Genomic DNA, 26,965 nt, shown 5'->3' with positions numbered 1-26,965 from the left:
ACCTAGACACGCTCCTGGACACGCCCCTTGGACACACCCCTGGTTATGCCTGGTATTAAAGGAAAAACTTGGACTATACAGGGAGTCCAGGATAGTGGCAGAGCAGCGCCTGCTGATCTGCAGGGGGGACAGAGATAAAGCATCAGCAAGATGCTACCTGCTTTGTATCTAACCTTTCTTTCTTTCTCTATTGAACCTGGGCCTCCCCTCTGGCCCTTCAATCTCTCTCTCTCTCAAACCCTCTCTCTCTCTCTCTCTCTCTCTCTCTCAAACCCCCAGGCGACAGCGGCAGGCTTCAGACTCCAAAAAGAATAAAAAAGATACTTGATGGGGCCCAAGTGATAGCGCAGCGATAGTGACTTTGCCTTGCACGCAGCTGACCCAGGATGGACTGTGATTCGATCCCCCATGTCCCATATGGTTCCCCAAGCCAGGAGTGATTTCTGAGCACATAGCCAGGAGTAACCCCTGAGCATCATCAGGTATAGCCCCCAAACAAACAAAATAGATGTTTGGTTTCTCTCTCTTTCTCTTAGTCCAGGGCTACAAGTTGGTGTCCCTGGGTGGGCACGAGGCCACAGGCCCCTACGAGCCTTGAAGCACCAGGCCCTTGCAGCCCTTGATCCTTGCAGCTGAGCAGCAGCCAAGCAGGCCTTGCAGCTTACTGTGGTAACCTGCAGAAGCCCAGCAACCTTGAAGCCTACTGCAGTAACTTTGGCGAGGAATTCTACAAAATTCTACACAATTCTAAATACAGTAAAAGGCACACACATCCACACTCATGCAGCCACACCCACCTACAGAATCAGCCCATGCACATCCACTGTGCCAGGGTTCGAGGAGCAGGGAGGCCTATAGGAGCATAAGTACCTCATTGCCCCCCTCCCTGACTTCTGAAAATTTGGGGCAGGGAATGAATGACACAGGACTTCAACTGGCCTCCCTCCTCCCAAGGAGATGGACAAAGAGATCTCAGGATCCCAAAGAGAGCCTCTGAGACATATCCTGACTCAGACGATATGGCGTCTGCCAAAAAATACTGGGAAAAAGCAAATCTTGGGGCACATTAAGGCCTGCCCCCCCTCCACCCTGGAAGTCTGCACACTTCACCACTTCTCTGCAAACTCAGGGAGGTGGAAATGGCTTCCCCAAGGAAAGGGGCTCAGTGGGACCAGCAGCAGCTCCCACCCCACCTATGCAGCAACTTCTGGTTGAAGCTCGGAAAGCACAAGGAGTGGCCCAAGAAGTGGAAGTGTGTGGCCATGAGATGCCACCTCCTGCTCCCTCCTGAGGTGCCCTGGAAGCCCCCTCACCTCCCGGCAGCCATGGTCTTCCTCAGCAGCACCCTGGCTCAGCTGGCCAGCCTTCTTGCAGATGGATGGCAAGGACTGGTTACAGGGACTGTCGTTCCAGCGGCCCTCCTAGGGACAGAGAATTAGGGGGTGTCTCAGTTATCTCAAACCCAGTCTTGCTTTCTGAGCCTGCCTCTGTGTGCTGGATGATTCTCAACAAAAGATGCAACTTCTGCAGGCCAAGTTGCAAATGGGAGTGAGCAAGTTCTGCTCCACAGGCACCACTGGGCTGATGCCTGATGCCTTGAAGCAGACGCACTATCTGTATCTCTTCCCTTTGGGCTCCACTCCCTGCAGTCCTCAAGACTAATCTTTGTGCCTGGGCAGACCATGGACTGCTGGGAATGAAGCCTAAGCCTCCTGGAGCTTAAGAGATAGTACAGGGGTTAAGGCATTTGCTTCTCACACAGCTGACCTGGGTTCAATTCCCTGAGCACCTCCAAAAGTAAATCCTGAGCACTACTAGGTATGGCCCAACCTGCTGTAACCCTCCCGCCCCAAAAGAAACCAAACAACCTGGGCCTGTTGCATGCAAAGACTGTGTTCTGCCTCTCTAGCTCACAAGCAGTTAGTTTGGTGTTCTATGATTGTTCTGGGGGTAGTGTTGGGAGTCAAACTCAGGCCGAACACATGCAAGGCAAAGCACTCTATTTCTGAGTCACAGCCCTGGTCCCCAAAGACACTCCTCGACATCACTTCAAGCTCATCCCACATATCAAGGACCAGGTGGCTGAGCACATCTGGGCAGCTGCAGCAGGCGGGACAGACTCATTCCTAAGCCTCCAAGGGTCCATGCAGGACTGCGGGAACTGTGCACCCAGAAATGAATCTAGCCCAGTGAAGCCAAAGAGAAATTGAGTCCTTGGCCCCTGAGCACCATGCGTTTCCCTTTGTCCACAGTGTCTTGGCCAGTAACTTTCTGGGGAGCACTGAGAACACGGTGTCCCACCACAGAAGATGATCCTGGCATGCAACAGGTGCTCCACAATGCCATTTTCTGCAGTTGGGTTTTGGTGCTCAGGGGTTACTCCTGACTCTGCACCCAGAAATCATTTCAGGCAGGCTTGGGGCACAACAAAGGATATGGAGGATTGAACCCAGGTTGGCCATATATAAGGCAAGAGCTAGAAGGAAGCAGCTTAGGGCAGAATGTTCAATCTGTCTGTAGAAGGGGAGTCAATCCCTAGGACTTTGTATCTCTCTAAAAGGTCTCATTCTGCTGAATGTTCAGAGCAACTCCTGTGTTGGCCCACAGAAACCAGCCAAAGCCACAGGGAAACATCACCTAAGGGCCAAAGAGAGAGTCCAGTGGATAGAGTGTTTGCCTTGCACTTGGTCCTGAGTCTACTGAGAGTGATCCCTGAGTGCAGAGCCAGAACTAAGCCCTGAGCAGTCCTGTCTTCTTAATTAAACCTTCCTCCATGAAAAACAAACCTTCATTACCTCATTATTACAGAAGAGATAGGACTCCGTGCTGGGAAGGCCAGGGAGTATCCTGCCATAATGTGGGTTCTGATGTCACCTGCTGGTGGGGACAGGCAGCTGGCAGGAGGCCCAAATGGTACCAGACATTTCCAAAATCTCATGAGAATTAACTCCTGAGTTTTTTGTGACTTACTATTTTGGTGTTTTTTTTTTTTTTTTTCCTGCTTTTCGAGCCATACCTGACAGTGGTCAAGGGTTACTTCTGGCAGGCTTGGGGAATTATGTGAGATGCCAAGAATTGAGCCCAGGCCAACTGTGTGTAAGGCAAATGCCATCCTATCCTGTGACTTTCTGAGGTTGGCACTGTGAGTGTCCTCTGCACTCAGACGAGCAAACCAAGTCATTGAGAGTTTAAGTAACTTGCCCAAAGTAGCTCAGGGCAACTCCAACCCAGGCCCTCTCTCCCTGGGAGAAGGTGGGAAAAGTGGACCACTTGGAGGTCATGGGTGGGGGGTGATGGACAAAAGTGGAGAGTAGCCTCAGGGTGGGGTGGATCTAGGACAAGGTGTGGGGTTCTCACCGGCCCCCAGATGGTGACACAGTCCTCCAAGCTGTCCCGGAAGTTGTTGGGCTCAAAGGGGTGCCAGTGTGTGAAACTCACAGAGCTCCCATCGGACCACTCAAAATTCATCTGCTGCTTCAGGTCATTGAGGCCAATCCAGAGTTCCTCCACCTCTGGGGTCACCGTAGGGGAGAGGGCAAGAAGGCAGGAGGGTGAGTATCCCCTGGCCCTTGGTGATCTCTGCCCCCCAGGGCCGGGCATGCTCACCCTCACCCTGCTTGATGCGCTTGCTGATAAACTCCAGCTCCCCCAGGCTGTGGATGCTGAGCAGGTCGCCCCCGCCACGCAGACACGCCTTCTTCGAGTCCTGCCAGCTGCGTTTCTCGGTCTGCAGGCGGTAGCAGTGGCCCTGGAAGGGCTGCCAGCTGGGCTCGCATTCCACCTTGACGCTGGCCCACACATCTGCGGACACCGCACAGTTCAGGGATGGCCAGTGGCTGCGGTCCCCAGGTCAGTTCATCCCCCAGTCTGGCCCTTATTGGCCCTTCCCATCCAGTGGGTCCTGAGAGCTTAAATAAGGCTGCAAGACTCAAACTCCCAGGACAGAGGCCTAGGACAGAGCCCAAAGGAGGGGACCAGACTGGACAGCCCCTGAGAGGCCTCTCAGAGAAGGTAGATGAGGACTCAGCACAGACCAGTTTTCCCCCCACCCCACCCCCAGCTCCAGAGGACCTCCAAGTCGGGGTTCTGGTTTATTTCAAACTCAGCTGACATCCACCACACACTGGGAAGATAGTCCCAGGGGCCTAAGCTTGGCTTTGCATGCAGAAGGCCTGGCTCTATCTCTGCTCTACTAGTCTTCCCCTTATCTGCCCAACACTGCCAGGAGCAATCTCCTGGCACAGGGCTGGGAGCGGTGCCTGAGCACCTCTGGGCATGACCCAAAAAAACAGAAAAAGAAAATAAAAACTATCAGTGTTCTCTCTCTAGCAGTTTCTCTTACATGTGGACTCCACTGGGCTGCCTGTGACCACTGCAGGAGGGGGCAGTGGGGTTCCCAGTGGCCACATAGGACATCATTGATGGTTTTCCTCCACTCCCTCTGTACCCCTAGGACTGAGACACAGACCCTTCCTTACTTCCACATCCATGTCCTTTAGGTTCCCCCCTTTAAAGTCTGGGGTCCCAATAGTAGAACAAGGCCAAGCCAAGATTCAATCCACCAGGGGTCATGTCCGACTCAGCAGGGCCCTGCCTGGACAAGCATATGCTAACTGGAAGCCTCAGCCTACTTGTACATTCTATAATGGGCCCAGCCACACAGGTCGAGGGGTTGAAGTAATGTGGAGGGCTGGGTCACACACAAACCTGCCTATCTCCCCAGAACCTGCTCATCACCTTTTGCTGGCCACTGAGCTAAGAGCCCAGAGCAGACAAAAATGTGGAAGCAGCTTCATGGGGTGCCATAGTAGCTGGCTTTGAGATGACATAGCTTGAGCCCCATAATCAGGATGACAGAACCCACCAGAAGGGCCTCAAGGGACTGAAGCAATAGTACAGGGGACAGGCGCTTGCTTTTGCATGTGACCAACCCAGATTTGATCCTCAGCACCCCATAGAACCCTCCTGAGCTTCAGCAGGAATGATCTCTAAGTGCTGAGTCGGGAGTGACCTCTGAGTTCCTCTGGGTGTGACCCACAAACAAGAACAAGACAGAACCTCTGCCATGAGCAGAGATGTATGTTGGGAAACAGGAGGCTGTCCAGGTCCCAGAAGAATGGGCAGGGCTGGAGGCCCAGAGCTCACCTCTGGGGCCGGGCAGGGTAAAAGACTGGCCAGGCCCACCCACATCGGAGCCCTCTCAGAGTTGCTCCCTCCAGCCAGAGGTGAGACATAGTGCCAGTATCTAAAGCTCCCAGGTCTGCTACTGACCCCTAGTGGAGGAAAGGCTGTGCCGGAGCACAATCTGGACCTACCCAGAGCCAACTTGTTTGGCATTCCCTAAGTGCTTCGTTTTTCATGTGTTTGTGAATTGCTTTGACTTTTGTTGCATTTTGCATTTTAAAAAATCCTCTCTTTAAGAGCAAGAGCCATAGAATACAGGGCAGGGTATTTTGCCTTATGTATGGCTTGACCCAGGTTTATTTCCTGGCACCCCTCTATGATGCCTCAAGCCTACCAGGAATGCTCCCTGAGCACTAAACTAGGAGTGAGTTCTAAGCACCAATTGTGGCCTAAAATTAAAAAAAAAAAAAAAGTCCACCCTTTGAGGGCTGAAGAGATGGTACAAGTGGTACAGCATGTGCCCAGCATGTATGAGGTCCAGGTTTGATCCCTGGCACCCCATGCCTTCCTCCCAGAAGTGGCAGGGGAGGTGATGAAACACCCCCCCCCCCTTTTCATCACTCCCTCTGGATCCCTGCAGTCCTCCCTCCCAGCTGTGGAGACCTCCAGCAGGCCAAACCAGGCCCCTAAAACCCCTAAAGAGGGGAAGTCTTTTTTCCATGGAGAGCAGGAACTGCCTGTCTGAGGGGCAGGAGGAATGAAGAGCTCCCAAAGCAGAACCCCGCCAGCAAGCAGCTCCTCCTCCTCCTCTAGCCCCAGAGCTGAACACCCCCCCACCCCACCCCACCCCCGTGTGAAAAAGATGTGCCTAGCTGAAATTCCTGCAGCCTCGGCCTCCCCACAGAGCCCTCTGGAGGCTCCTCCCCTCGGGCTTGACCAAGGGGTGCTTCTCAGCCCAGACCCGAATCCCATATCAGAAGATTCTAGTGACACACAGGCTCAAACGCAGGGCCTGCAGCAGAGTTAAACCCAGCAAAAAACAAGGTGCAGGGCACGCACCTTGGTGTGGGGTGGTCCAGGCCCATACCTGATGTGACCTCAGCACCTTAGCCAAGTTATTTAAGGCTGCTATGAGTCTCTGCACCTCCACACTTTTGCATGTGCTGAGCCTTTTGACCAAAATGCTGTTCCCAGCACCTCCTCATGCCTTTCTCCACGGCTGCGTCATGAAGCCCTTCTTAACTCTTAGAATTTTCTCTGAAACATCACCTCTAGAACTTATTACACTTTTGGGAGGGGGTTTTCTTGTTTTGAGGGCCACACCCAGTAGCGCTTGAAGTCTTCCCTCCATTTGGCACTCGAGGGATTATCCAGTGCTGAGATTAAACTCAGGCCTCTGGCCCGCCAGTCACGGACTCCGGCCCTCTGTGCCACCTCCTGGACCTTGCACTGGGCTCTGTTATGCAGCATCCCTGGGAGGCTCTGACTGCCTTATGCTAAGTCTGCCATCTCCATAACACTGAGCTTGGGGCAGCTTGCAGACCCCCAGAAGAGAGGCATTGAGGGGACCCCACTCACCAGGGGGGACAGGTTCAGCTGTGGCATTGGGCTTCTTCTTGCACACATAGGGCAGCGCAATGCTGCAGTCACGGTTTTGCCAGCCCCCCGAAGACTCGGTGCGGATCACCCCACAGTTCTCCTCACTTGGGTTGTCCGGCTGATCTGTGGGGAGGGCAGGGTGCCAGCACCCCAGCACAGAGAAACTCACTTCTAGCCCCTGGCTGATACCCTCAGATCCCCCATGAGGCACCAGGACCCCAGTTACTTCTCACCTCAACCTTCTCCTCAGCACCTGTACTGCCCCCCCCCCCCAAGCCCTCCCTGGCCAGTCTGTGGGGCCTGGAATTCAATACCCCAAAGTTTGGTTGAAAGTGCAGGAGAAGGCTGGGATCCAGGCCCCACAATCACCCATGCCTGTGTGGAAAATTTGGGAAATTTGGGAAATGCACCCTTGCCGAATCCTGGCTAGCAGGAGAGACTCCTCCTGTAGGAGTAACCCCAGTCTGCCCCACACTCTGCCTCACCACTCTCCCAGTTGAGGAACTTGAGGGGCGAGTTATCCGACCACTGCCAGGCCCCGCTGGTGCCCAGATCGTTCAGGCCCATCCAAAGTGTGGAACTGTAGCCCGTGAGAAGCCCTGCAGGCAAAAATGGCCACAGCCAGAAGGGTCACCTGGGCCAAGGGCCCACCTATAGGAGGAGAGGAAGCAAGTACAAGGGACCCCCACCATTGATGTAGGTCTGCTCGTGGATCTCGGTGATGCTCAACAGGTCGGCACCCTGCTGCTCACAGCTGGCCCACGCTTCCCTCCACGACAGCGTTGACTGGAAATTGAACTGGTAGCAGCTGTCAGTCAGCTGGTCCTTGTCCCAGAAGGTCTCACAGTCGTTACCTGCCGCCAGGACCACGACAGCCCACCTGGGTCCTCCCTCCCTGCCACCTCTCCCCTCCCCACCATGAGGCCCCCCCCACCCCGGGACCCCACGTGGGTGCCCCTCACTCTTGATGGGACAGAAGCCCCAACGTTCATCCTTGCCGTAGTCCTGGGTAGTGGCGCACCACAGGTGCCCGTCCTCGCGGCCCGTGCTGGTGCAGCCATGGAACCACTGGTTGTCGTATTTGAAGGGGATGGTGCACGGTTTCCCATGCGAGTTGCCCTGGATGGTGTAGATCTCTGCAGGGAGTGGGGCCAGGCCCTCAGCATCTGGATCTGAGAGCTGCCCAAATGCTCAGCACCCCATCCCCCAGGACACAGAGTGGACAGACGGTGGCTTTTGTTTGTTTGTTTTTGTTTTTGGACCACACCCAGCGTGCTCAGGGGTTACTCCTGGCTGTCTGCTCAGAAATAGCTCCTGGCAGGCACAGGGGACCACCTGGGACACCGGGATTCGAACCAACCACCTTTGGTCCTGGATCGGCTGCTTGCAAGGCAAACGCTGCTGTGCTATCTCTCCGGGCCCCAGACAGTGGCTTTTAAAGCTCCTCCTTAGGGCGGGAGTGATAGCACAGTGGGATGGACCCGCATTCAATCCCCAGCTTCCCATATGGTCCCCTGAGTCTGCCAGGAGCGATTTCTGAGTGCAGAGCCAGGAATAACCCCTGAGCCCCGCTGTATGTGGCCCCAAAACAAAACAAAACAAGCTCCCTCCCTGACCCAACATTTGGTTCTGGGAGGGAGATCTGCTGCTCATCCCATGGGGTAGGTGGGCTTCCTCCCATGCCCCCAAAACCTGTGCAAAGCCCACTGGGTGAGGGACCTTAAGGTGCTCAGCTATCTAAGCTCTGCTCAGTTTACAGTGCAGCAATTCCCTGACTCCTCATTCACCCCATCTCAACCAGTTTCACTGGAAAAAGACACCAATGGGCTGCCTCTCCAACAAAGGCCCTTCTGGCATGGATGAAAAAGGGACAAGACAACCTCTTTACCCTATGGGTAAAGAAACAGGAACAAGACAACTTCTTTATCCGGTGGCCTGCAAGAAGAGAATGATTGCCCACCTGCCCATTTAATTTTAATGGATGCACTTTGGTATGGTTTTAGGCTTTGTAGCACCTGCTCCTTATGTAACCTTTTGGAATTGTGCATCCAGTGCTTTAACATGAGCTTCTTTTGTTTGTTTGTTTTTGTTTTTTTGGGTCACTCCCAGCAGTGCTCAGAGGCTACTCCTGTCTCTACGCTCAGAAATAGCTCCTGACAGATTCAGGGGATTATATGGGATGCCGGGATTCGAACTACCTTCCTTCTGCATACAAGGCAAATGCTCTACCTCCATGCTATCTCTCTGGCCCCAACATGAGCTTCCTTAAACCATCAGATAATACAGCAAGGAGGGCTTTTGCCTTGCACATAGCTGACCCAGGTTTAATCCCCAGCACCACATATGATTGGTTGGTCACCTGAGCACCACCAGGAGTGATCCCTGAGTGAAGTCAGGAGTAAGTTCTGAGCATTTTCAGATGTGATCAAAAAACAAAATTAAAATAAAAGGAATAATATAAACTCCCTTCAGAATTATTTGCCTCACAACAGGCAATGTGGCTGTCAAAGAGGCTGATAGCAGAGCCTGCCCGCCCAGGCCCCTGCCTGCAGCAGCTTCTCACCGTAGTAGGGCCGAGCACAGAGGTCCTCCTCGCTGCCATAGATGCGCCACTGGCCAATGCGGGTCTGGTCGCCTCGTTCTGGGGTGCCAGCCTTGGACGTGTTGCTGGCCCGGCCGCCCAGGAGCAGGGAGAGCTGGTCCCCCAGCGTGCGACAGTGCCAGCGGAGGTTCATGGCCTCACGGTCGCATTCATACATGCCTGGGGAGCCCGTGGCATTGGTACCCGGCCAGCCGGTGCCCAGACACTGCATGGTGCCCAGGTTGAAGAGCCGGTTACGTGAGACCCACTTCCAGCGCTGGGCAGGCAGAGTGACATTGCAGTCCGGGGAGACTCGGACCTGGGCACCCTGGGCTTCCACACAGCCCTGCAGCCCATGGCTGAAGATGAGGAAGACACTGGGGTCTGGAAGAGAGGGTAGGGCGCCCCAGTGAGCCCCAACATATGTGATCCTAGTGAGCGCCAAAACGCTCGCTCTGGTCAGCCCCAGCACAGATAGCCCTGCTGAGCCACGGTACTTGGCCCTAAGGCTGGTTTGAGGCTGAGTGTCCAGAAGCTGAGGCACTCAGCACCTAGTACCTATCCTCTGACTAAGAGAAGCACTTTGCACTCAGTACCCACTCTCTGAGTGAAAAAGAGGCACTCAGCTCCCAGTACCCATCCTCTGAGTGAGAGAGGCACTATGCTCTCTGGGTCCCCTCTGAGGCAGAAGCAGAAGACTCTGATGTACCTATCCCCTAACCCCTAAAGGACAGACTCAGCACCCCAGACCAGCTCCAGGAACCCCCCCCCCACATGACAGACAGGTAGCAACATGTGTGTGCTTAATCACGGGATATCTTTTAAGCCCAGGATATTGGATGACCACGGGGCGACCCATCCCATCATGAACATGCATGACAACAATGGGGTTGTCCCCTCCCCACCATGTATACACATCCCACAGCATCTGGATCCTTTTATCATTTTGTTTGCTTTGTTTTTGGTTTCACATTCGGCGGTGCTCAGGGGTTACTTCTGGCTCTACACTCAGAAATCGCTCCTGGCAGGCTTGGGGGATCATATGGGATGCTAGGATTCGAACCACCATCCTTCTGTGTCTAAAGCAAACATCCTGTCACCGTGCTATCTCTCTGGCCCCTCCTTTTTATTTTTATTTTTATTTTGGAGGGGTTTTGGGGGTCACACCCAGCAGTGCTCAGGGGTTACTCCTGGCTCTACACTCAGAAATCACTCCTGGCAGGCTCAGGGAACCATATGGGATGCTGGGATTCAAACCACCGTCCTTCTGCATGTAAGGCAAACGCCCTGCCTCTGTGCTATCTCTCCTGCCCCCCTTTTTAATTTTTTAACTTTTGTTGTTTGAGAGGGGAGCACACAGGCAGTGCTAAGGGCTTACTCTCGGCTCTGTGCTCAGGGATCACTCCTCAAAATGTTTGAGGGACCATGTGTGGTGCCAAGGATCAAACTAGGCTTTGCAATCTGCAAGACACACACCACCATGTGTGTGCTTAATCGGGGAATATCATGTAAGCCCAGGATAGTGAATTACCACGGGGGGGGGGGGGGGACCCATACCCATCATGTACATGCATGACAACGAGGGGGGTGTCCCATCCCCACCATGTACACACAGCCCATAGCATCTAAATCCTTTTATCCTGCAGTGCCAGATTTCCAGTTCCTGGTCTAAGATATGTTCGAGAGTGAATCAGGTTGTGTTGTTCAGTGATGCCACCTCAGTGCGACGAGGGCTGATTGTTTAACCTCTCGGAAGCTAACCAATGTAGGTGAACCCTTCCCCTAACTTCCTTTTTCCTACCCTCTTCCTTTGAGATGTAAACCCCACTGGATAGTTGCTTGTGTATCTGATTTGACCTTCCCCTACCTGGGATAGGGAATTGGTTTGAACTGGCTTTGAGCTTGACATAGCATATGGCAGAGAGAGCTGACTCCAAGATCTGCTCACGATATGAAGCTCACCACAAAGAGTGGTGAATGCAGTTAGAGAAATAACGACACGAACAACTACCATGACAATGTTAATGAGAGAAGTATTGTATTTGCCGGCGTATAAGACGACCCCCTAATTTTGCAGTTAAAACATAGGTTTAGGCCTATAATCGCTGTATCAGACAGACTGTTCCTGTGCTGCAACTGTATGTACCACAGTGAGCCAATCACAAGAAGCAAAGGTTCAAAAGTCATACTGGAACAGACTTCCTCTCTGACTCTGGCCAATCTCAGCAGGCTTTTGACAGTGTAGATTCGGTCCAAAACATTGTCTAATTTGCATGCATAAAAAGCCTGCTTGAATTGGCTGAGTTGGAGAGGAGGTCTGAGCAGCCTGGCAGTGATTGGTGCAGGATCGAGTTGGAAAATTCGTTTTGTGGCAATATTCAGACAATTTTCGTTTAGCAACATATTGAAACATTTTTCAGGATATACTCGGCGTATAAGATGACCCTCGATTTTTGGTTGACTTTTTTTTGTTTCAAAAGTCGTCTTATACGCTGGAAAATATGGTAGAATGCCTGTCTCGACAGGGGTGGAGAAGGAGGGAGATGAGGAGCATTGGTGGTGGGAATGTTACGTTGGTGGTGGGAATGTTGCACTGGTGAAAGGGGGTATTCTGTTTATGACTGGGACCCAATTACACTCATGTTTGTAAACATGGAGCTTAAATAAAGATACTATTAAAATTAAAAAAAAAAAAGAGGGGCCAGAGTGATGGCACAGTGGTAGGACATTTGCCTTGCCCACGGCTGACCTAGGATGGACAGCGGTTCGATCCCCCACGTCCCATATGGTCTCCCAAGCCAGGTGCTATTTCTGAGTGCATAGCCAGAAGTAACCCCTGAGTGTCAACGGGTGTGACCCAAAAATAAAAACTCTGGGGTCACAGGGCCACACATCCCTCTCTGGCTCATTTCTTTCAGAGACCCAAGTAGGACCCAGGAAAGGCTCTGGTTGGAAGTGGCCTTGTGAATGGCAATCACATGAACCCAATGGCATCCACCCATCTCCCTCTCCCTAACAATGCCATCTCTGGCACACAGCCAGGTGTGCAACCAGAAAACATGTGTGGGGCTCAGGGGACTCGCTCAGGGGCTTAGAAACTTGCCTGACAAGTATATGGTCATGAGGTCAAAACCCCAATGTTCCAATAAGCCAGCACCGTCCTGGAAGCTCTGCAGGCTGTGACCTGACACTGCTAGTGATTTCTAGACACCTAAAGTCCCATGTGTAAGTACCCCAAAAGGTGAGAACTCTAGTGAACCCCCACACTCAAGAAGAAGCATAAACTCCCTGACCAAAAAGTGCCACCACTGGTATGGTCTGCGACCTGCAGTGAGCACCACCATCAGGACTAGGAGAGTGAGCCAGACAGTATTTTTGCAAGCAGAGCACAGGGGTACAGATCTCAGCAAGCAGCTCGGCCAGGGTGTGCACTCTCACACCACCCCCGTAAACCCCCAAGCCAGAATGTTGTCAGTACCCCCAGCCAGGCAGTATAAGCCAGCCAGCCATGGCTGAATTTACAGAAGGAAGGAATGACAAACACTGTGCGATTCCAGCAAGACACCAACACCGGAATGTGTGAGCTCTGAGCTTAGAGGCCCCACGGAGCATTGTAGCCACCCTGTCCATGCCAACATTACAGTTAGAATGTGCCTTTGTGCCCACCAAAGGCCAGTGACCCCGGGATGCCCCACTCCAAGTACTGCAGGTCATTGCAGTAACAGCAGCAGTGAGTACTGTCCATGACTGTATGTGTTTTTTTTGGGGGGGGGGTTGGACCACACCCAGCAGTGCTTAAGTGTTACTCCTGGCTCTGCACTCAGAAATCGCTCCTGGCAGGCTTGGGGGACCATATGGAATGCTGGGAATCCAACCCAGGTCCATTCCTGGTTGGCCGTGTGCAAAGCAAACACCTTACTGCTGTACAGTTCACTCTGGAGCCAGTGACTATAGTAACAGTAGGAGTGAGTACTGTGGGTCACTGTAGTGATGCAGCAATGAAGGAAATGGGGGAAATGACATCACTTCTGAAAATGCTTTCACCATTGCAGATTTGAAAATCATAAAAGAAAAAGTGGGGGCCAGAGCAGTGGTGCAAGTGGTAGGGCGTTTGCTTTGCACGTGCTAACCTAGGACAAACCATAATTCGATCCTCCAGCATTCCCTATAGTCCCCCAAGCCAGGAGCCATTTCTGAGCGCATAGCCAGGAGTAACCCCTGAGTGTCACTGGGTTTGGCCCGAAAAGAAAAAAAAAATGATGAGGGGCCCAAGAAACAGAACAGTGGGGTAGGTACTAGTCTTGCATGCAGCCAAACGAGTTCAAATGCTAGTACCTCATAGCCCTGAGCCCTGTCAGAAATAATTCCCAGGGCTGGAGAGATAGCACAGCAGTGTTTGCCTTGCAAACAGCCGATCCAGAACCAAAGGTGGTTGGTTCAAATCCCGGCTTCCGTGCCTGCCAGGAGCTATTTCTGAGCACACACCCAGGAGTAACCCCTGAGCACCGCCGGGTGTGGCCCAAATAACAAAAAAAAAAACAAACGAAAAAAGAGAAATAATTCCCAAGCACAGAATAAGAAGTAAGCCCTGAGCACTGCTGATGTAACCCCAAAACCAAAAATAATAGTGATAAATTCAATTTTGTTTGGTTTGGGGCCACAACCAGCTGTGCTCCGAACTTAGTCCCGGCTCTATACTGGAGGGTTCATTGCTGGGGATACTCAGGGGGCCTGTGGGGTGCCAGGTGCTCACCTACATGGCAAATGGCCTCTCTGCTGTACTGTCTCTCTGGCACCATCATCTTTGTTTTGTGGGGCTGGGGTGGGACCCAGGGTCTCACACACAACACCAGTACTCAGCCCAGCCTCCTCCTAGCCCCCACACTGCCTGCCTTTCTGCTGTAGGGTGCTGCGGTTCCTTCTCCCTGGCATTTCATCTTTCAGAACTACATTGCCTCTGACCTCCTGACATCAAGCAGCCACACCCAGGCCGTCGTGTGTGTTCTAAATGATCCGCTGCATATCCCCGACAATGACCTGCGCGGCTCAGTCCTGGGATTACTCAGCAGTCTTTGCCTCTGCCACTGCTGCTACTGCTTCTCACACCGACACTTTTTCCTGCTGCCACAGGCCCAGTGAGTTTTCTGCTGGACCGGACACTGACTGCTGCGATAGAATATTCTGCGGCACAGTGGGGGTTGCGGATGAAAGGTTGGAGGGAGACGAGCCCTTTTTCCCTTCATGAAAGAATGCCGAGTTTTGTCCTGACAAGCCGCTCAATTATGCCATCCCTACTCCAGTTGGGGCTTGGCCTCAGGCTCCACCCGGGTGGGGATGGCTGGGGTTTGCTTTGCTCTGAGGGTTCGGCTCTTAGTAATCAGGTGAGGCCAGGCTGCACCTTCAAAGCAAAATTTTCGGCGATTACCTACCCACCCCTGACTTGACAGAAGCTGGATTCCAATTCGGCTTCCCCAGCACCAGGCAGCCCCTCCTTCTAGGCCGCTGTCTCCTTTCTCTGCTCACATGGCTGGCAAGTCCCGGGGTTTCAGAACTGGCAGGACAGAGCTCTACACCTCCCACCTTTTTAAGATCCTTTCTTAAGATTTGAATTTTTCTAGTCACCCTAAATATGAGCAAACCTGTTGGAAGGAGCTGCATGCATGAGGAAGGGAGTAGCCACACACATACAAACACACACAGAACTAACACACAGACACACGCATGGCAAATACACACACCAGCCACACAGACCACAGACTACACAGCACACACATAGGCCCACACGCACACAGAGCATACAATTGCTAACTACACACAATATGCATATACTCCAACAGTTACACCTCACATATGTACATGAAACAGAGACCCACAAACATGTATCCACCTACATAGATACACTCATATACATATACTGTATACATAGACACATCTGCACATATACCGAGACATACAAAGACACACTCTGACACAATCACACATGTATGCTCATGCACACACACACCAGGACCTTGTCCGCTCCTCTCTGAGGTCTCCAGATGCTGCCATGATGTCGTGACCGAGGGTGTCACACTTTGTATGTCCTGCACATACAGGACTCTTTGGCGATCACCTTCTCATTTGTGCTGCAAAAGCACAATAGCATGGAGGTAGAGCGTTTGCCTTGCATGCAGAAGGATGGTGGTTCGAATCTCGACATCCCATATGGTCCCCCGAGTCTGCCAGGAGCAATTTCTGAGCACACCCTGAGCGCTGCCGGGTGTGACCAAAAACAAAAAAAAGGGGGGGGCACATTGGCACATTTAGGGGTGCACTCCTGGCTGCAGTGCTCACACACTTTAGCTGCAGGCTCCCACATATTTGGCTGGGTGGTGGAGCTCATCCATATACTTTTGTTTTAAGGTTTTGTTCTGAGCCACACCCAGTGGTACTCAGGGCTTATTCCAGGCTCTGCACTCAGGGATCACTCCTGAGGGCTCGGTGGACCATATGGGATGCTGAGGATCAAACCTGGATCAGCTGCATTCAAAGCAAAGGAGTCTTAGCACCCGCCATGTTATGACTCTTCTGTGACCAGGGATCCCAGACAGCAGAGTCATTGGAACTGCCTGTATTACACATGAGTGTCATCAGGGATCAAACTCTCAGCTTTGAGCTCACAGGGCAGACACATTTGCCAAGAAGCCAGTACTTGATGCTATCCCAAACATATACACATAGTCCTAGCCTGAGAGGTTGACTGCTGCCAGCCCCATCCCTTTCCAGAACTTATTCCCTAGTATACTCTATTTTCTGGGTTCCCTTCGATTCCTTTTTTTTTTTTTTTTTGGTTTTTGGGCCACACCTGGCGATGCTCAGGGGTTACTCCTGGCTGTCTGCTCAGAAATAGCTCCTGGCAGGCACGGGGGAAGATATGGGACACCGGGATTCCAACCAACCACCTTTGGTCCTGGATCGGCTGCTTGCAAGGCAAATGCCGCTATCTCTCCGGGCCCTCCCTTCGATTCCTAAGCAGTACCTGACACAGCAGAGCTTCAAGCCACTGAGCGAAAAACCTGGATCCAGCCCTGCCTGCCCCAGCCCACTACGAACAGCTCCTATCTGACAGCCCCAACAGCGGCCTTGGGACATGGTCCCTCTGTCCTTCCTTTCTGAGCAAAGTGCAGATGACTTCCTGAAGGTCGGCACTGCTCCACACCCTGCCCAGCCCCATCCTGCTCCTCCTTTGAGCTCACCCCTGTGGGGACTGCTACAGGTGGCCCAGCAGGGCAAAAAGGACCCAACCCACTGTTTCGTTAACCGGTCTCCATCCTATTGAGGATATGCTTGTAACTTATTGGTTGGAAGCATCTCTGGATGGAAGCTTTAGATTGATCCAAACCTTTGGATTGATGCTTTAGATCACCTGTTCTCCACCCCGAAGGTGTGGTTTGGCACGTGCTAATAAAGACCCCGGATCTCAGGGGAAAACAGCTGGCAGTTTCCACCTCTAACCTATCTGTTTCTTAGGAGTGGATGGCTTGCGAGTGGGAGTTCCTAAACGTTCTTTATCCCCTTCAAGCATGTGTGGTTTATTTCCTGTGTCAGTGTTTGCTTCCAATGCCCTGGATTTGGGACATGCCTTCCACCTGCCTTCAGAGATGCTTCTTATGCGTGTTCCAAGAGTGATGAGCAATGCCCACATCACTAAGGGCAATGCTCACACAGCATCCCTAAGATGGCCCTAACTATCTGTGTGTCCATGTCTCCAGACCTCCCCTGAGACCCAAGTAGACCAGAGATTGGCCAGGCCTTAATCCAGCCTGGGCAGGCACCAGAGGGTGAACCCCATCCCATGGCTGAACAGAAGTCTTTTGCCTGGCAAACTGCCCATTCTCTGATTCACAAGGCTACACCTCAAGCCATGTGGGTGGGTACATATGCCCAAGCCATAGGGACAAGGCATCTCAGCTCACAGAGGACCCTGCCCTGAGGATGAGGCTGCTCACCTGGGAGCCATGAATGTGCTCCCATAAAGAAAAGTGCTCCCTGCTACAGACACTGCAGAGCTGAGAATGAAAGGCCAGAGCCACAATGGACAAGGGTGTGAATGGTGGAGCCCCTGCCTGCTCTGAGGGTCTTTCACTGCCCTTGGACTCCGGCACTACCTCTCCACTAAGCTTGTGTGTCCTGAGCTTCTAGAAGATTCCTGAGAAAATCCAGCTCAGACCTCTCCGCCTCTCTCTCCCATCCAGCTGCGAGCCTGGCCCGGGCCCCATTGAGCTTCTGCTTGCATTTCCAAGGCCTGTCTGTAACCGAGCTGGAGAGGCCATGCAGGAAGCAAACCCATCCAAAAGGCACAACACCAACCCCAGTTCCCCAGTGCCCACGTCAGGCCTCGTTTATCCTTAGGGCGGGGAGAAGGGGTGCTCTGGATACAGAAGGGGGTGGGAATCCCAGACATCCAACCCACACACCCCAAGTCCCCAGGGGTGATGTCTAGGGCGACCCCGAGTAACCTCATCTCTTCATTCCTTGCTGGCCCCATCGCTTGCTTCAGGCATATGACGGAGCTTGGTGGGGCCCGAGTTGAGGGCAGGCACAGGCTCCTGGCTACAGCCTGGCAGCAAAAGGAGCCTCTAGCTGGAGCTGGCCCTGCACCCAGCTGGCCAGGGGAGCCAGAGCTGAAGGTGACGCTGCTGAAGGAGGTGGCAGGACCCACAGCTGCAGATTGGCACTGAGCCTGACCCCCAGCAGCTTCTTAGCAAAGATCTGCTGGGTATGAGACATGACCCACAATATATCAAGGGTCCTGCAGAGACCTGGACCAGGAGGGCATTTCAGAATGCAGGAACAGCAGGAGTGGTAGTACAGTGGGGAAGATGCTTATTTTGCATGGGGTTGAGTGGGGTTCGATTCCCAGCATTCCATGGCCCCTGAGCACCGCCAAGAGTAATTCCTGAGTGCACAGCCAGGAGTGACCTCTGAACATTGCTGGTGTGGTCCAAAAACAACAACAAAAACAACCAAAAAACAGTTGCAAATGCTGGCCTCATAGGGGCACCAATCCAACCCGTAGGTTGAAGGAAATGGTTCCGAAGAACATAGTGGCAGGGCTCCGGCCACTGAGCCTCTCCAGAGCTGGTCCCCCTCCTCAGGCCTCGCTGAGGCCCGGGTCAGCCCAGGGGGAGAGGCAGGGGCCGCCCCGCCTCACAGGGCACCAGCCAAGAGGAGCAGCTGTTTTCAATGAGCCGCTGGGCCCTGAGGCCAGGCCGGGAAATGTCCCTGAGTCAGCAAAGCTGCCAGCCCGCCCACTCCCACCCGACACCCCCACCCCCCACGAGTGCCGGTGCATGCACAAGGGGTGTGGGTGGCACCCCTAAATTTCCAGGTAGGGCCAGAGAAAAAGCACAGGACAAAGAGACCCAAGAACGGTCCCCCAAAACCCTGCTCCTTTCCGCTGCCTCCTGAAGTACTGGCAGGTTCGAGCTTATAGAGCAGAACAACAACAACAAAAAACAAGGTTTTATTTTACTTATACATTTTTTTTGGTGGGGCTGGAACCTCGGGCCTCAGACGTGCAAGGCAAGTGTACTGCCACCCTTTCCTCAGCTCCCATTTTTAGAAGTTCTGTCCCCCACCTGCAGTGGGGAGAATGTGGTACCCAGGACAATGAGTGGACAAGAAGAGGATGCAGCAAACTTGGGCAGGAGATGGGTTGAGAGGCAGTTTGTCACCTCACTGGATGGGTGGGAGTGGTGGGGCCCCTGTCCATGCTGAAAGGCAACTTGTACCCTGCCCAGACTCTTCTGAGTTCAGGGGTTTGGGCTTTGAGGTGTCTGGGAAGGCAGACTTCTCCCCTCTGGCTGCCCTGATGCGAGGTCTCACCCCCTGCTGCTGCCTTCCAGGACAAAAGTTCTAGACTTTTCATTTCCTAGGCCCCTCTGGTCTATGGAAGGGGCATGGGACAGCGGCACCCTTAGGGACGAGGAATTCTCTCACCTCCACACAGACCAGGTCCCCAAATCTCTTTCTCATCCAACACCCACTCCCAGACTTTGAGGCGTTGGAACCCGCCAAATCTCGGGGTAGTAGCTATTTTCCTCCAACTAAGCCACGAGATCCGTGAGGCCCAGGATTGTAGCGATATGTCCAGCTCTTGGACTCCCCCTCGCCTGTTCTGTCTGCCAGCCTGCAGCCAAAATAAATCCTCCAAACCACTTCCTTGGGGGGTGGGGGGAGCTTTCACAATCCAGTGGCTCCTGACACGGCAGGAAGTGGCTTCTGAGCTGATATTAGCCTCGCTGACCTGGCCTGGCCCTGCCAAGACTGACTGCTGCAGCCGGCACCCCTAGTTGTGAAAGGGCAAGGGGGTTGGGGGACGGCCAGCCACCTGCAGGCACCAAGAGCAAGTGGCCCCCAGGGCCTCTGCTGAGCCTCCCTCTGCCTTGATTTGTTGGAGGGAGGCCTGTGCAATGTTTGATGAAATCCTCGGACCCCACATCCCCTTTGGGCCCCGGTGGAAGGCAGGGCTGCCCTACACCTGCCCAAGATGAATGGGTGAGTGAGAGGACAGATTCGGAGACAAATGGGCAAATTGAAGGAGAGCAGTAACTTTTCATTTGTAATGGGAAATCTAGATTATTTTCTTTTGCATTAGCCAGGGACTGAATATAGGACTTATGCATGCAAAGCATGAGCTTTACCATTGAACCAGCAATTAAAAAAACATATACAAACATTTTTGAAAAAGGGGCTGCCGAAGAGTGGGGGGGGGGTTTGAAGCCTACAAGCGAAACCGTTGGTGCCCCTTCCCCCACTGCAGCACAAACACTGCTGAAGAGTGAGCTGGCTGGCAAGGCCTTTCGGGCTAGTAGGAAGGATGAAATGGTGCTTCTGCAGCAAGGACTGAACGTGAGGCGATTATGCAAAGTGAGGCTGTCAGAATGTGAGGGGCCATCAGAGGGGCTCTCACAGCTGGAGGAGAAATAAAGCCAAGGACCAGATCACATTTCCACCAGCAAGTTCCAGACTTTCCTCTGCGGCCTGAGGCAAGGGGCAAGGGAAAGAGCAAGGGGGGGCAGTCTAATCCTGGCTGGTGCTCCCTAAGTTTTGTGGGGTGCCATGATGTTGGTACACATCCAGAGGGGAAGCTGTGCTCCCACCCATGCACCTAGGACTGCAAACCAATAAATAAAACAGTCAGGAGCTGGGGCTAGTGGGGGGTTGCAGTTTGCCTTGCAACCTAGGTCTGATTCCCTGGCATATGTAGATATGGTTGTTGCCATGAGCATCATCGGGGTGTGACAACCCCACCACCCCCCAAAAGAAAAAACAAATGGGAGTCACAGCTCAATCGCTCAATGCAAACTTTGCATGCAGGAAGTGTGAATTTTATCCCAAGCAACACATAGCCTCCAGAGCAACACTGAGCAGAGAGTAACTCCTCCAAATTTCAATAAACAACAATCAATTTTAAAAAAGACAGAGCAGGGGCTGGAGAGATAGCATGGAGGCAGGGTGTTTGCCTTGCATGCAGAAGGACGGTGGTTTGAATCCCGGCATCCCATATGGTCCCCCGAACCTGCCAGGAACGATTTCTGAGCATAGAGCTAGGAGTAACCCCTGAGCGATGCCAGGTGTGAACCAACCAACCAACCAACCAAACAAACAAAAGACAGAGCAGGGGAGAGGGAGTGCTGCAGAGGCTACTTCTGCCTTTTGACCATGAAGCTATGACTCAATCCCCGGTGTTCTATGCAGCCTGATGCATGATCTTGGTGCAACAAACCTTTTCCAGTGGCCCCACAGCTACATGTGATCCCAGCAATGACATCAACACAGGGAAGTGAAAAGAAAGATTTCCATTGATTCTTTTCAGTATTTTCCCACTTTCCAGAGGAAAATATTTTAATGTATTTATTTACTTTTCGTTTTTGAGCCACACCCAGTGAGAAATCACTCCTGACTCAGGAAACCATATGAGATGCCAGGGATCAAACTGAGGTCCGTCCTGGGTCAGCCGTGTGTAAGGCAAACACCCTACCGCTGCGCCACCACTCCGGCCCCTAGGGAAAATATTTTTTTAAACATACAACAAAGAAATGTGTGGAGAATTATACTGACATGTTAATCATTTGTTCCTGAGAAATGAGAGTTCATATATAAACATGCAATCCACATGAGACATTTCTTTTCATAATTCCCCAGGGGTAGTCTTTGTTTTATTTATTGGGGTTCTGGGCCACACTGGGATCTACACTCAGGGGAGACTCCTGGCTCTTCGCTCAAGGATCCTTCCTGAAAGGACTCCGGAGACCAAATGTGGTACCTAGGATCCGATGGGAGTTAGTATTAAGCAAGGCAAGTGCCCTACCCGCTGTATCATCTCTGGAAACAAACATGGACAATTTCTAGATTCATCGTTCAAATGCCCTTTGGGAAGTCACCCCAGCCCACCCCGAACACAGGAGGTTCTCACTGGCCAAATAGCCACAGCTGATGGATTGAGTTCTGACCTGAGACTTTGCTGACACAGCCTGGACTCGGGGAGGACATTCTGAAGATTGACAGGCAGAAGGAACTGGAGGTGTCTGGACACCATGTGCCTCCTTTCAAATTTGGAAATGGGAACTGGCGAAAGCAAAGTGCTTATCTCCGAATCACGGCTCCTCCACAGGACCAGCACGTGTTCAAGCCTGAGAGAGTGACTCATGCTCCCTGACCTCAAACACCTGAGTCTTCAATTGAGTTCAATCCACAGCACCAGATTTTTTTTTTTGAGGTGGGGGGGGGGGGGAAGGTCACACCCAGCATTGCTCAGGGGCTACTCCTGGCTCTGTGCTCAGAAATTGCTCCTGGCAGGCTCAGGGGACCATATGGGATGCTGGGATTCGAACCACTGTCCTTCTGCATGCAAGGCAAATGCCCTACCTCCGTGCTATTTCTCCAGTCCCCAGACATTTTTTAAAAGATGACGTCCCAGGGGCCAGAGCGACAAAACAGTGGGTAAGGTTTTTACCTTACATGTGGCCAACCCAGATTCTATTCTCGGCATCCCATATGGTCTCCCAAGCCTGCCATGAATAATTTCTGAGCACAGAACCAGGAGTAACCCCTGAGCACTGCCGAGTGTTGCCCACAAACAAACCAAAATAAGAAGTCCTGAGCCTGATAAAGTTCCCGAGGTCCAGGGCCTCCCTGAGGCTGAGAGTTGGGTTCCTTACCTCTGCATCATCTGCAGATGTACGACCAACCCCCATCCCTGACCACTGCCACCAAGTGCATAAATACCACAGGAAAGACGTGAACATCAGAGCATCAGCAGGAGTGCGAGCCCAGACGTCACATCCACAATGAGGAAATGCTTAAAGTATCACACCAGGACACACTCCCAGGTCTTCTCCATGAACATCTGCAATACTCCGAATAACCCATGTCAGACCAAGTAACCCCTAAAATTAAGGGCCATGGTTTGACTCTGTGGCCAAAGGGCCTGACTTGCAAGCATGAAGCAGGTCCCCTGTGGTAATGAGAAATCCTCACACCCCAGTCTGGGGGGGATTGGGGATTGGGGAACACAGATCTGGAAGCAATGCTGACACAGCAAATAATCCACACTTAATTAAGGAGATGAAACAGGAATTTCTACCCCTAGCGAGCTGCAAGCAGAACAAGCTGGCAGATAGGTAAGTTGTGGAACAAGCCATGGAAACCTCTCTGACCTGTGTTCTTTATTGGTAAGAGTAGGACTACCCCCATGGGTGGAGAACAGGTAGGGGTAAGGTCAAATCCGGAGGCTCTTCCTGCCCAAGTGGAACAAACATATGCAAAGAAGCCCTCCTGATTAGGGAGAAGACCAAGATCGGCTATTCCAACACTGTGGTGCCAACCACATGCCAAGGGCCATCCCAGCAGCTCTGCCACTAAGTTCCAGTCCCCTGTAGTCTGGGCTGAACTCACACCCCGCCAAAGGTTGGGGGACCAGGAACGACCAGGCTCGAACCCTGCCACTCCTGAGAGCAGGCAGAAGGTTCCAGCAGGTGTTCAGGACACAGGGCTGAAAGGGGTCTCAGCTTAGAAGTCTGAGTTTGGAGATCTGCTGCTCCAGGTCTCATGGCAGGAGCCTGGGAATCAGCTAAGCAGGCACTGCATCGAATAAGAGGGACAGGGGACAGCAGAGGGGGTGAGGACGTGAGTGTGGACACTGCTCTTCAGAAATGAAAAAGAAAAACAAACAAAAAGACATTATTGTAATAATGCCCAGAGATAATAGAGATGAGGGCTGGATGGACCAGCCCATGAAATGAAGCTTACCACAAAGAGTGGTGAGTGCATTAGAGTAATAACTACACTAACAACTCTCATGACAATGGTAATGAGTGAGAGAAGTAGAATGTTTGTCTCCAATACAGGCAGGGGTGGGGAAGGAAGAAGATGGGGGGGGGCATTGGTGATGGGAAGGTTTTACCGGTGAAGGGGGTGTTTTTTTTTGTGTTTTTTTTTTCTGGTTTTTGGGCCACACCCAGCGGTGCTCAGGGGTGACTCCTAGCTTACTGCTCAGAAATAGCTCCTTGAAGGCACGGGGGACCATATGGGACACCGGGATTCGAACCAACCACCTTTGGTCCTGGATCGGCTGCTTGCAAGGCAAACGCCGCTGTGCTATCTCTCTGGACCCCTGGGGGGTGTTCTTTTTATAGCTGAAACCCAACTATAATCATGTATGTAATCATGGTGTTTAAATAAAAAAGAAATAAAAATAAATAAGAATAAAATAAAATATTTGATTCAGTGAAAATTATGCAGATAATATTAAAAAGAAAAACAAACAGAGCACAGATGTGGTGCCTGCTCTTGGCACCAATGGGCACCCCAGCCTCTTATGGGCCCTCTTCTTGGAGATTCCAGAAGGAAAGCTTCAAGAAAGGACCATGGGCAGCCTGCAGGGCCAGTGGGGGTGTTTCTAGGGCTGTTGGGGAAGCCTGGAGGGGCCTGCTCTCCCTGTTATTCTCTGCAGCAAACACCCAGAGCAGCTGAAGAGGGAAAATGAGGTCAAGAATGGGCTGTTCCGGAAGGATGTGGGGAATGACCCAGTCCACAGGGAGGGACGGGGGCCATGTCTGAGATAGCCTTGATGGTGACATAACACGCCTTCACCAGTGGGGACACAGACATGACCTCTACTGCCCCATCCCATAAGCAGGAGGCACACTGGAGCTGGGAGGTCCATGGGCGAGAGGGGTCCTTGTTCCCCAAAAGAGTGAAGACACAAGGCAGCTGAAAATTCTTGAAGGAACCAAATTTCCCAGACTCTCCCCTCCTGAGAACCCCCTTCACTTGATAGCTTTTTTTTTTTTTTAAATGGGGGCTTGGGGAGAGTCAGAGCAATAGCATAGTAGGGAGAGCATTTGCCTTGCATGCAGTGTTCAATCGACCCAGGTTTAATCCCCAGTATCCCATATGGTCTCTTGAACCCGCAAGAGTACAGAGCCAAGAGTAAACCCTACGCACCAATGGGTGTGACCCAAAAACAAACAAAAGAGCAGTCACCCTTGGTAGTGCTCAAGGATGCCAGAAGTGGAAACAAGGTCGCAGCTGCCATACAAAAGGTTCTATTTGATCACTTTCAACAAGCTGTGTCCTGGACAACATCTCACCCCCACTGACTTGAATGGCATAGCTGTGGTGGTCCCTGCAAAACGCTTCTCTTTTCCTACCCCTTTATCTCCCTTTTGAATTCTTCCTCACTTAATTTTTATTTTGAGGCCACACCTGGTGGCACTCTGGGGTTACTCCTGGCTCTGCATTCAGAAATCACTCCTGGCAGGCTCAGGGGACCATATGGGATGCTAGGAATTGAACCACCATCCGTCCTGGGTTGTCTACATGCAATGCAAACACCTTACCGCTGTGCCCCCTTCCCCCACTTTCAGGAACAGACAGGATGTTCTCATTCCTCTATCATCTTGATTCTAAGGAAAGTCCAGAACCTGGACTGAGCTCGGACTCTAGAGGGGTCTAAACCCCAGTTCTGGCTGTAACCAGACTCTTCACTCTACTCAGAGCAGCATCCCCAAACTGCACAGAGCATGTGAGGTCCCGGGCATGCTGAAATGGCCCCTGACTGAGGAGCCACAGATCACAGAGGAAAGGTTGCAGCATTCCCTGGGGGTAGAGGGGCGATCTTTCTGGAGGTCAGTACAGTAGCATATTTCAAGAAAAACAGCACGCATCTTTGATTCCAGAATTTATGGGTATCATTAAGATAACGTGCAAAAACATTTTTAGCTATGTTACATAATGTAAAATAGCTGTGACGGGGGAAGGGGGAACGGATGCCCCGGCATAGGGTACTGCGGCAGAGGAAATGGATGGCTCAGAGGGCTGGAGCACAGGCTTTGTTCCAGAGTTTGGTTTCTGGCATCACAAGATTCCACAAACTCAGAGCAGAGACATAGTATGGTAGGCAGGGCATGTGCCCTGGGTATGATACAAAAACCAAACCAAAAGATTCCCAAGTACCGAGCAAAGCAGAATTACTAGCACTTAGGAGTGCAGTCTTCAAAACAAACAAAATATAAGCGTTTGTGTGGATGGGGGCATAGGGGAGAGAGAGTGAATGACACACTGGCCACTCCTGGTTCTGCTTAGGGTAGGGATGGACCCCAGGTGGTGCTGAAAACTGAACCGAGTCAGCCACATGCAAGGCAAGCTCCTTCCAGTACAATCTCTCCAGTCCTGTGTTCTTATTCTTTTCTTTTTTAAACCCATGATAACATTGTGTTAAAATGATTGAATCACTGTGAAACACTAAGTTGTTTGATGGTTGAGTTTCAGTCATACAAAACCCAACATCCACCCTTCACCGATGCACCCATCATCCCTTCTTCCCACCAGCGATGTGATGTCCCCAGTTTCTGTCCCGCCTCCAGCCTGCCTCAGCAATGAGAATGTCAGCATGGAAGGAAGTGGCTGGCGGTATAAGGTTATCAAGTGCCTCATCAAGAGAAACAGCAGTTCATGTGGACAATGGCTGGACATACTGACTTAGTGTTAACAGTGACCCCTGGCTTAGGGGTGGCTGGTGGTATTCATTTTTTGCCTCTTTATTTTCTACAATTAACATACTTGGTCATTTGAAGAAGATTAAAAATATTCAGGTGAGGGGGCCAGAGTGATAGCGCAGCAGGAGGGCATTTGCCTTGCACACAGCCAACCCAGGACAGACCCGGGTTCTATCCCCGAAATCCCAAATAGTTGTTTCCCAAGCCTGCCAAAAACGATTCCTTCCTTCCTTCCTTCCTTCCTTCCTTCCTTCCTTCCTTCCTTCCTTCCTTCCTTCCTTCCTTCCTTCCTTCCTTCCCTTCTCTCCCTCCCTCCCTCTCTCTTTCTTTATCTCCCTCCCTCCCTCCCTCCTACCCCTCCTTCCTTCCTTCCTTCCTTGGTTTTTGGGCCACATCCTGTGACGCTCCTGGCTATGCGCTCAAAAATCTCTCCTGGCTTGGGGGTCCATATTAGGATGCCGGGGGATCAAACTGCGGTCCATCCTAGGCTAGTGTGGGCAAGGCAAACGCCTTACTGCGATTTTTGAGCGCAGAGCCAGGAGTAACCCCTGAGAGTGGCTGTGTGTGGCCAAAAAGCAAACAAACAAAAATGCAGGTGTTTTTAATTTCACACATG

General features: G+C 52.1%; 1 protein-coding gene across 1 annotated transcript in view; it reads right to left on the bottom strand.

Moving 5' to 3' along the window:
• The window catches only part of MRC2 (mannose receptor C type 2), a 52,910-nt gene that overhangs the window by 14,505 nt on the left and 11,440 nt on the right, over window positions 1–26,965 (bottom strand). The window contains exons 2-9 of the mRNA XM_049781626.1: window positions 9,287–9,688; window positions 7,686–7,859; window positions 7,413–7,577; window positions 7,209–7,322; window positions 6,703–6,846; window positions 3,613–3,801; window positions 3,358–3,512; window positions 1,314–1,421 (exon numbers count right to left, since the gene is read on the bottom strand). Coding sequence (XP_049637583.1) covers window positions 1,314–1,421; window positions 3,358–3,512; window positions 3,613–3,801; window positions 6,703–6,846; window positions 7,209–7,322; window positions 7,413–7,577; window positions 7,686–7,859; window positions 9,287–9,688 — 1,451 coding nt within the window. The remainder of the gene's footprint in view (window positions 1–1,313; window positions 1,422–3,357; window positions 3,513–3,612; window positions 3,802–6,702; window positions 6,847–7,208; window positions 7,323–7,412; window positions 7,578–7,685; window positions 7,860–9,286; window positions 9,689–26,965) is intronic.

This window comes from Suncus etruscus, chromosome 1, assembly GCF_024139225.1.
Source record: "Suncus etruscus isolate mSunEtr1 chromosome 1, mSunEtr1.pri.cur, whole genome shotgun sequence".
In the NCBI taxonomy this organism is placed as follows: Eukaryota; Metazoa; Chordata; class Mammalia; order Eulipotyphla; family Soricidae; genus Suncus; species Suncus etruscus.
This window is presented reverse-complemented; position numbering and strand designations above follow the sequence as displayed.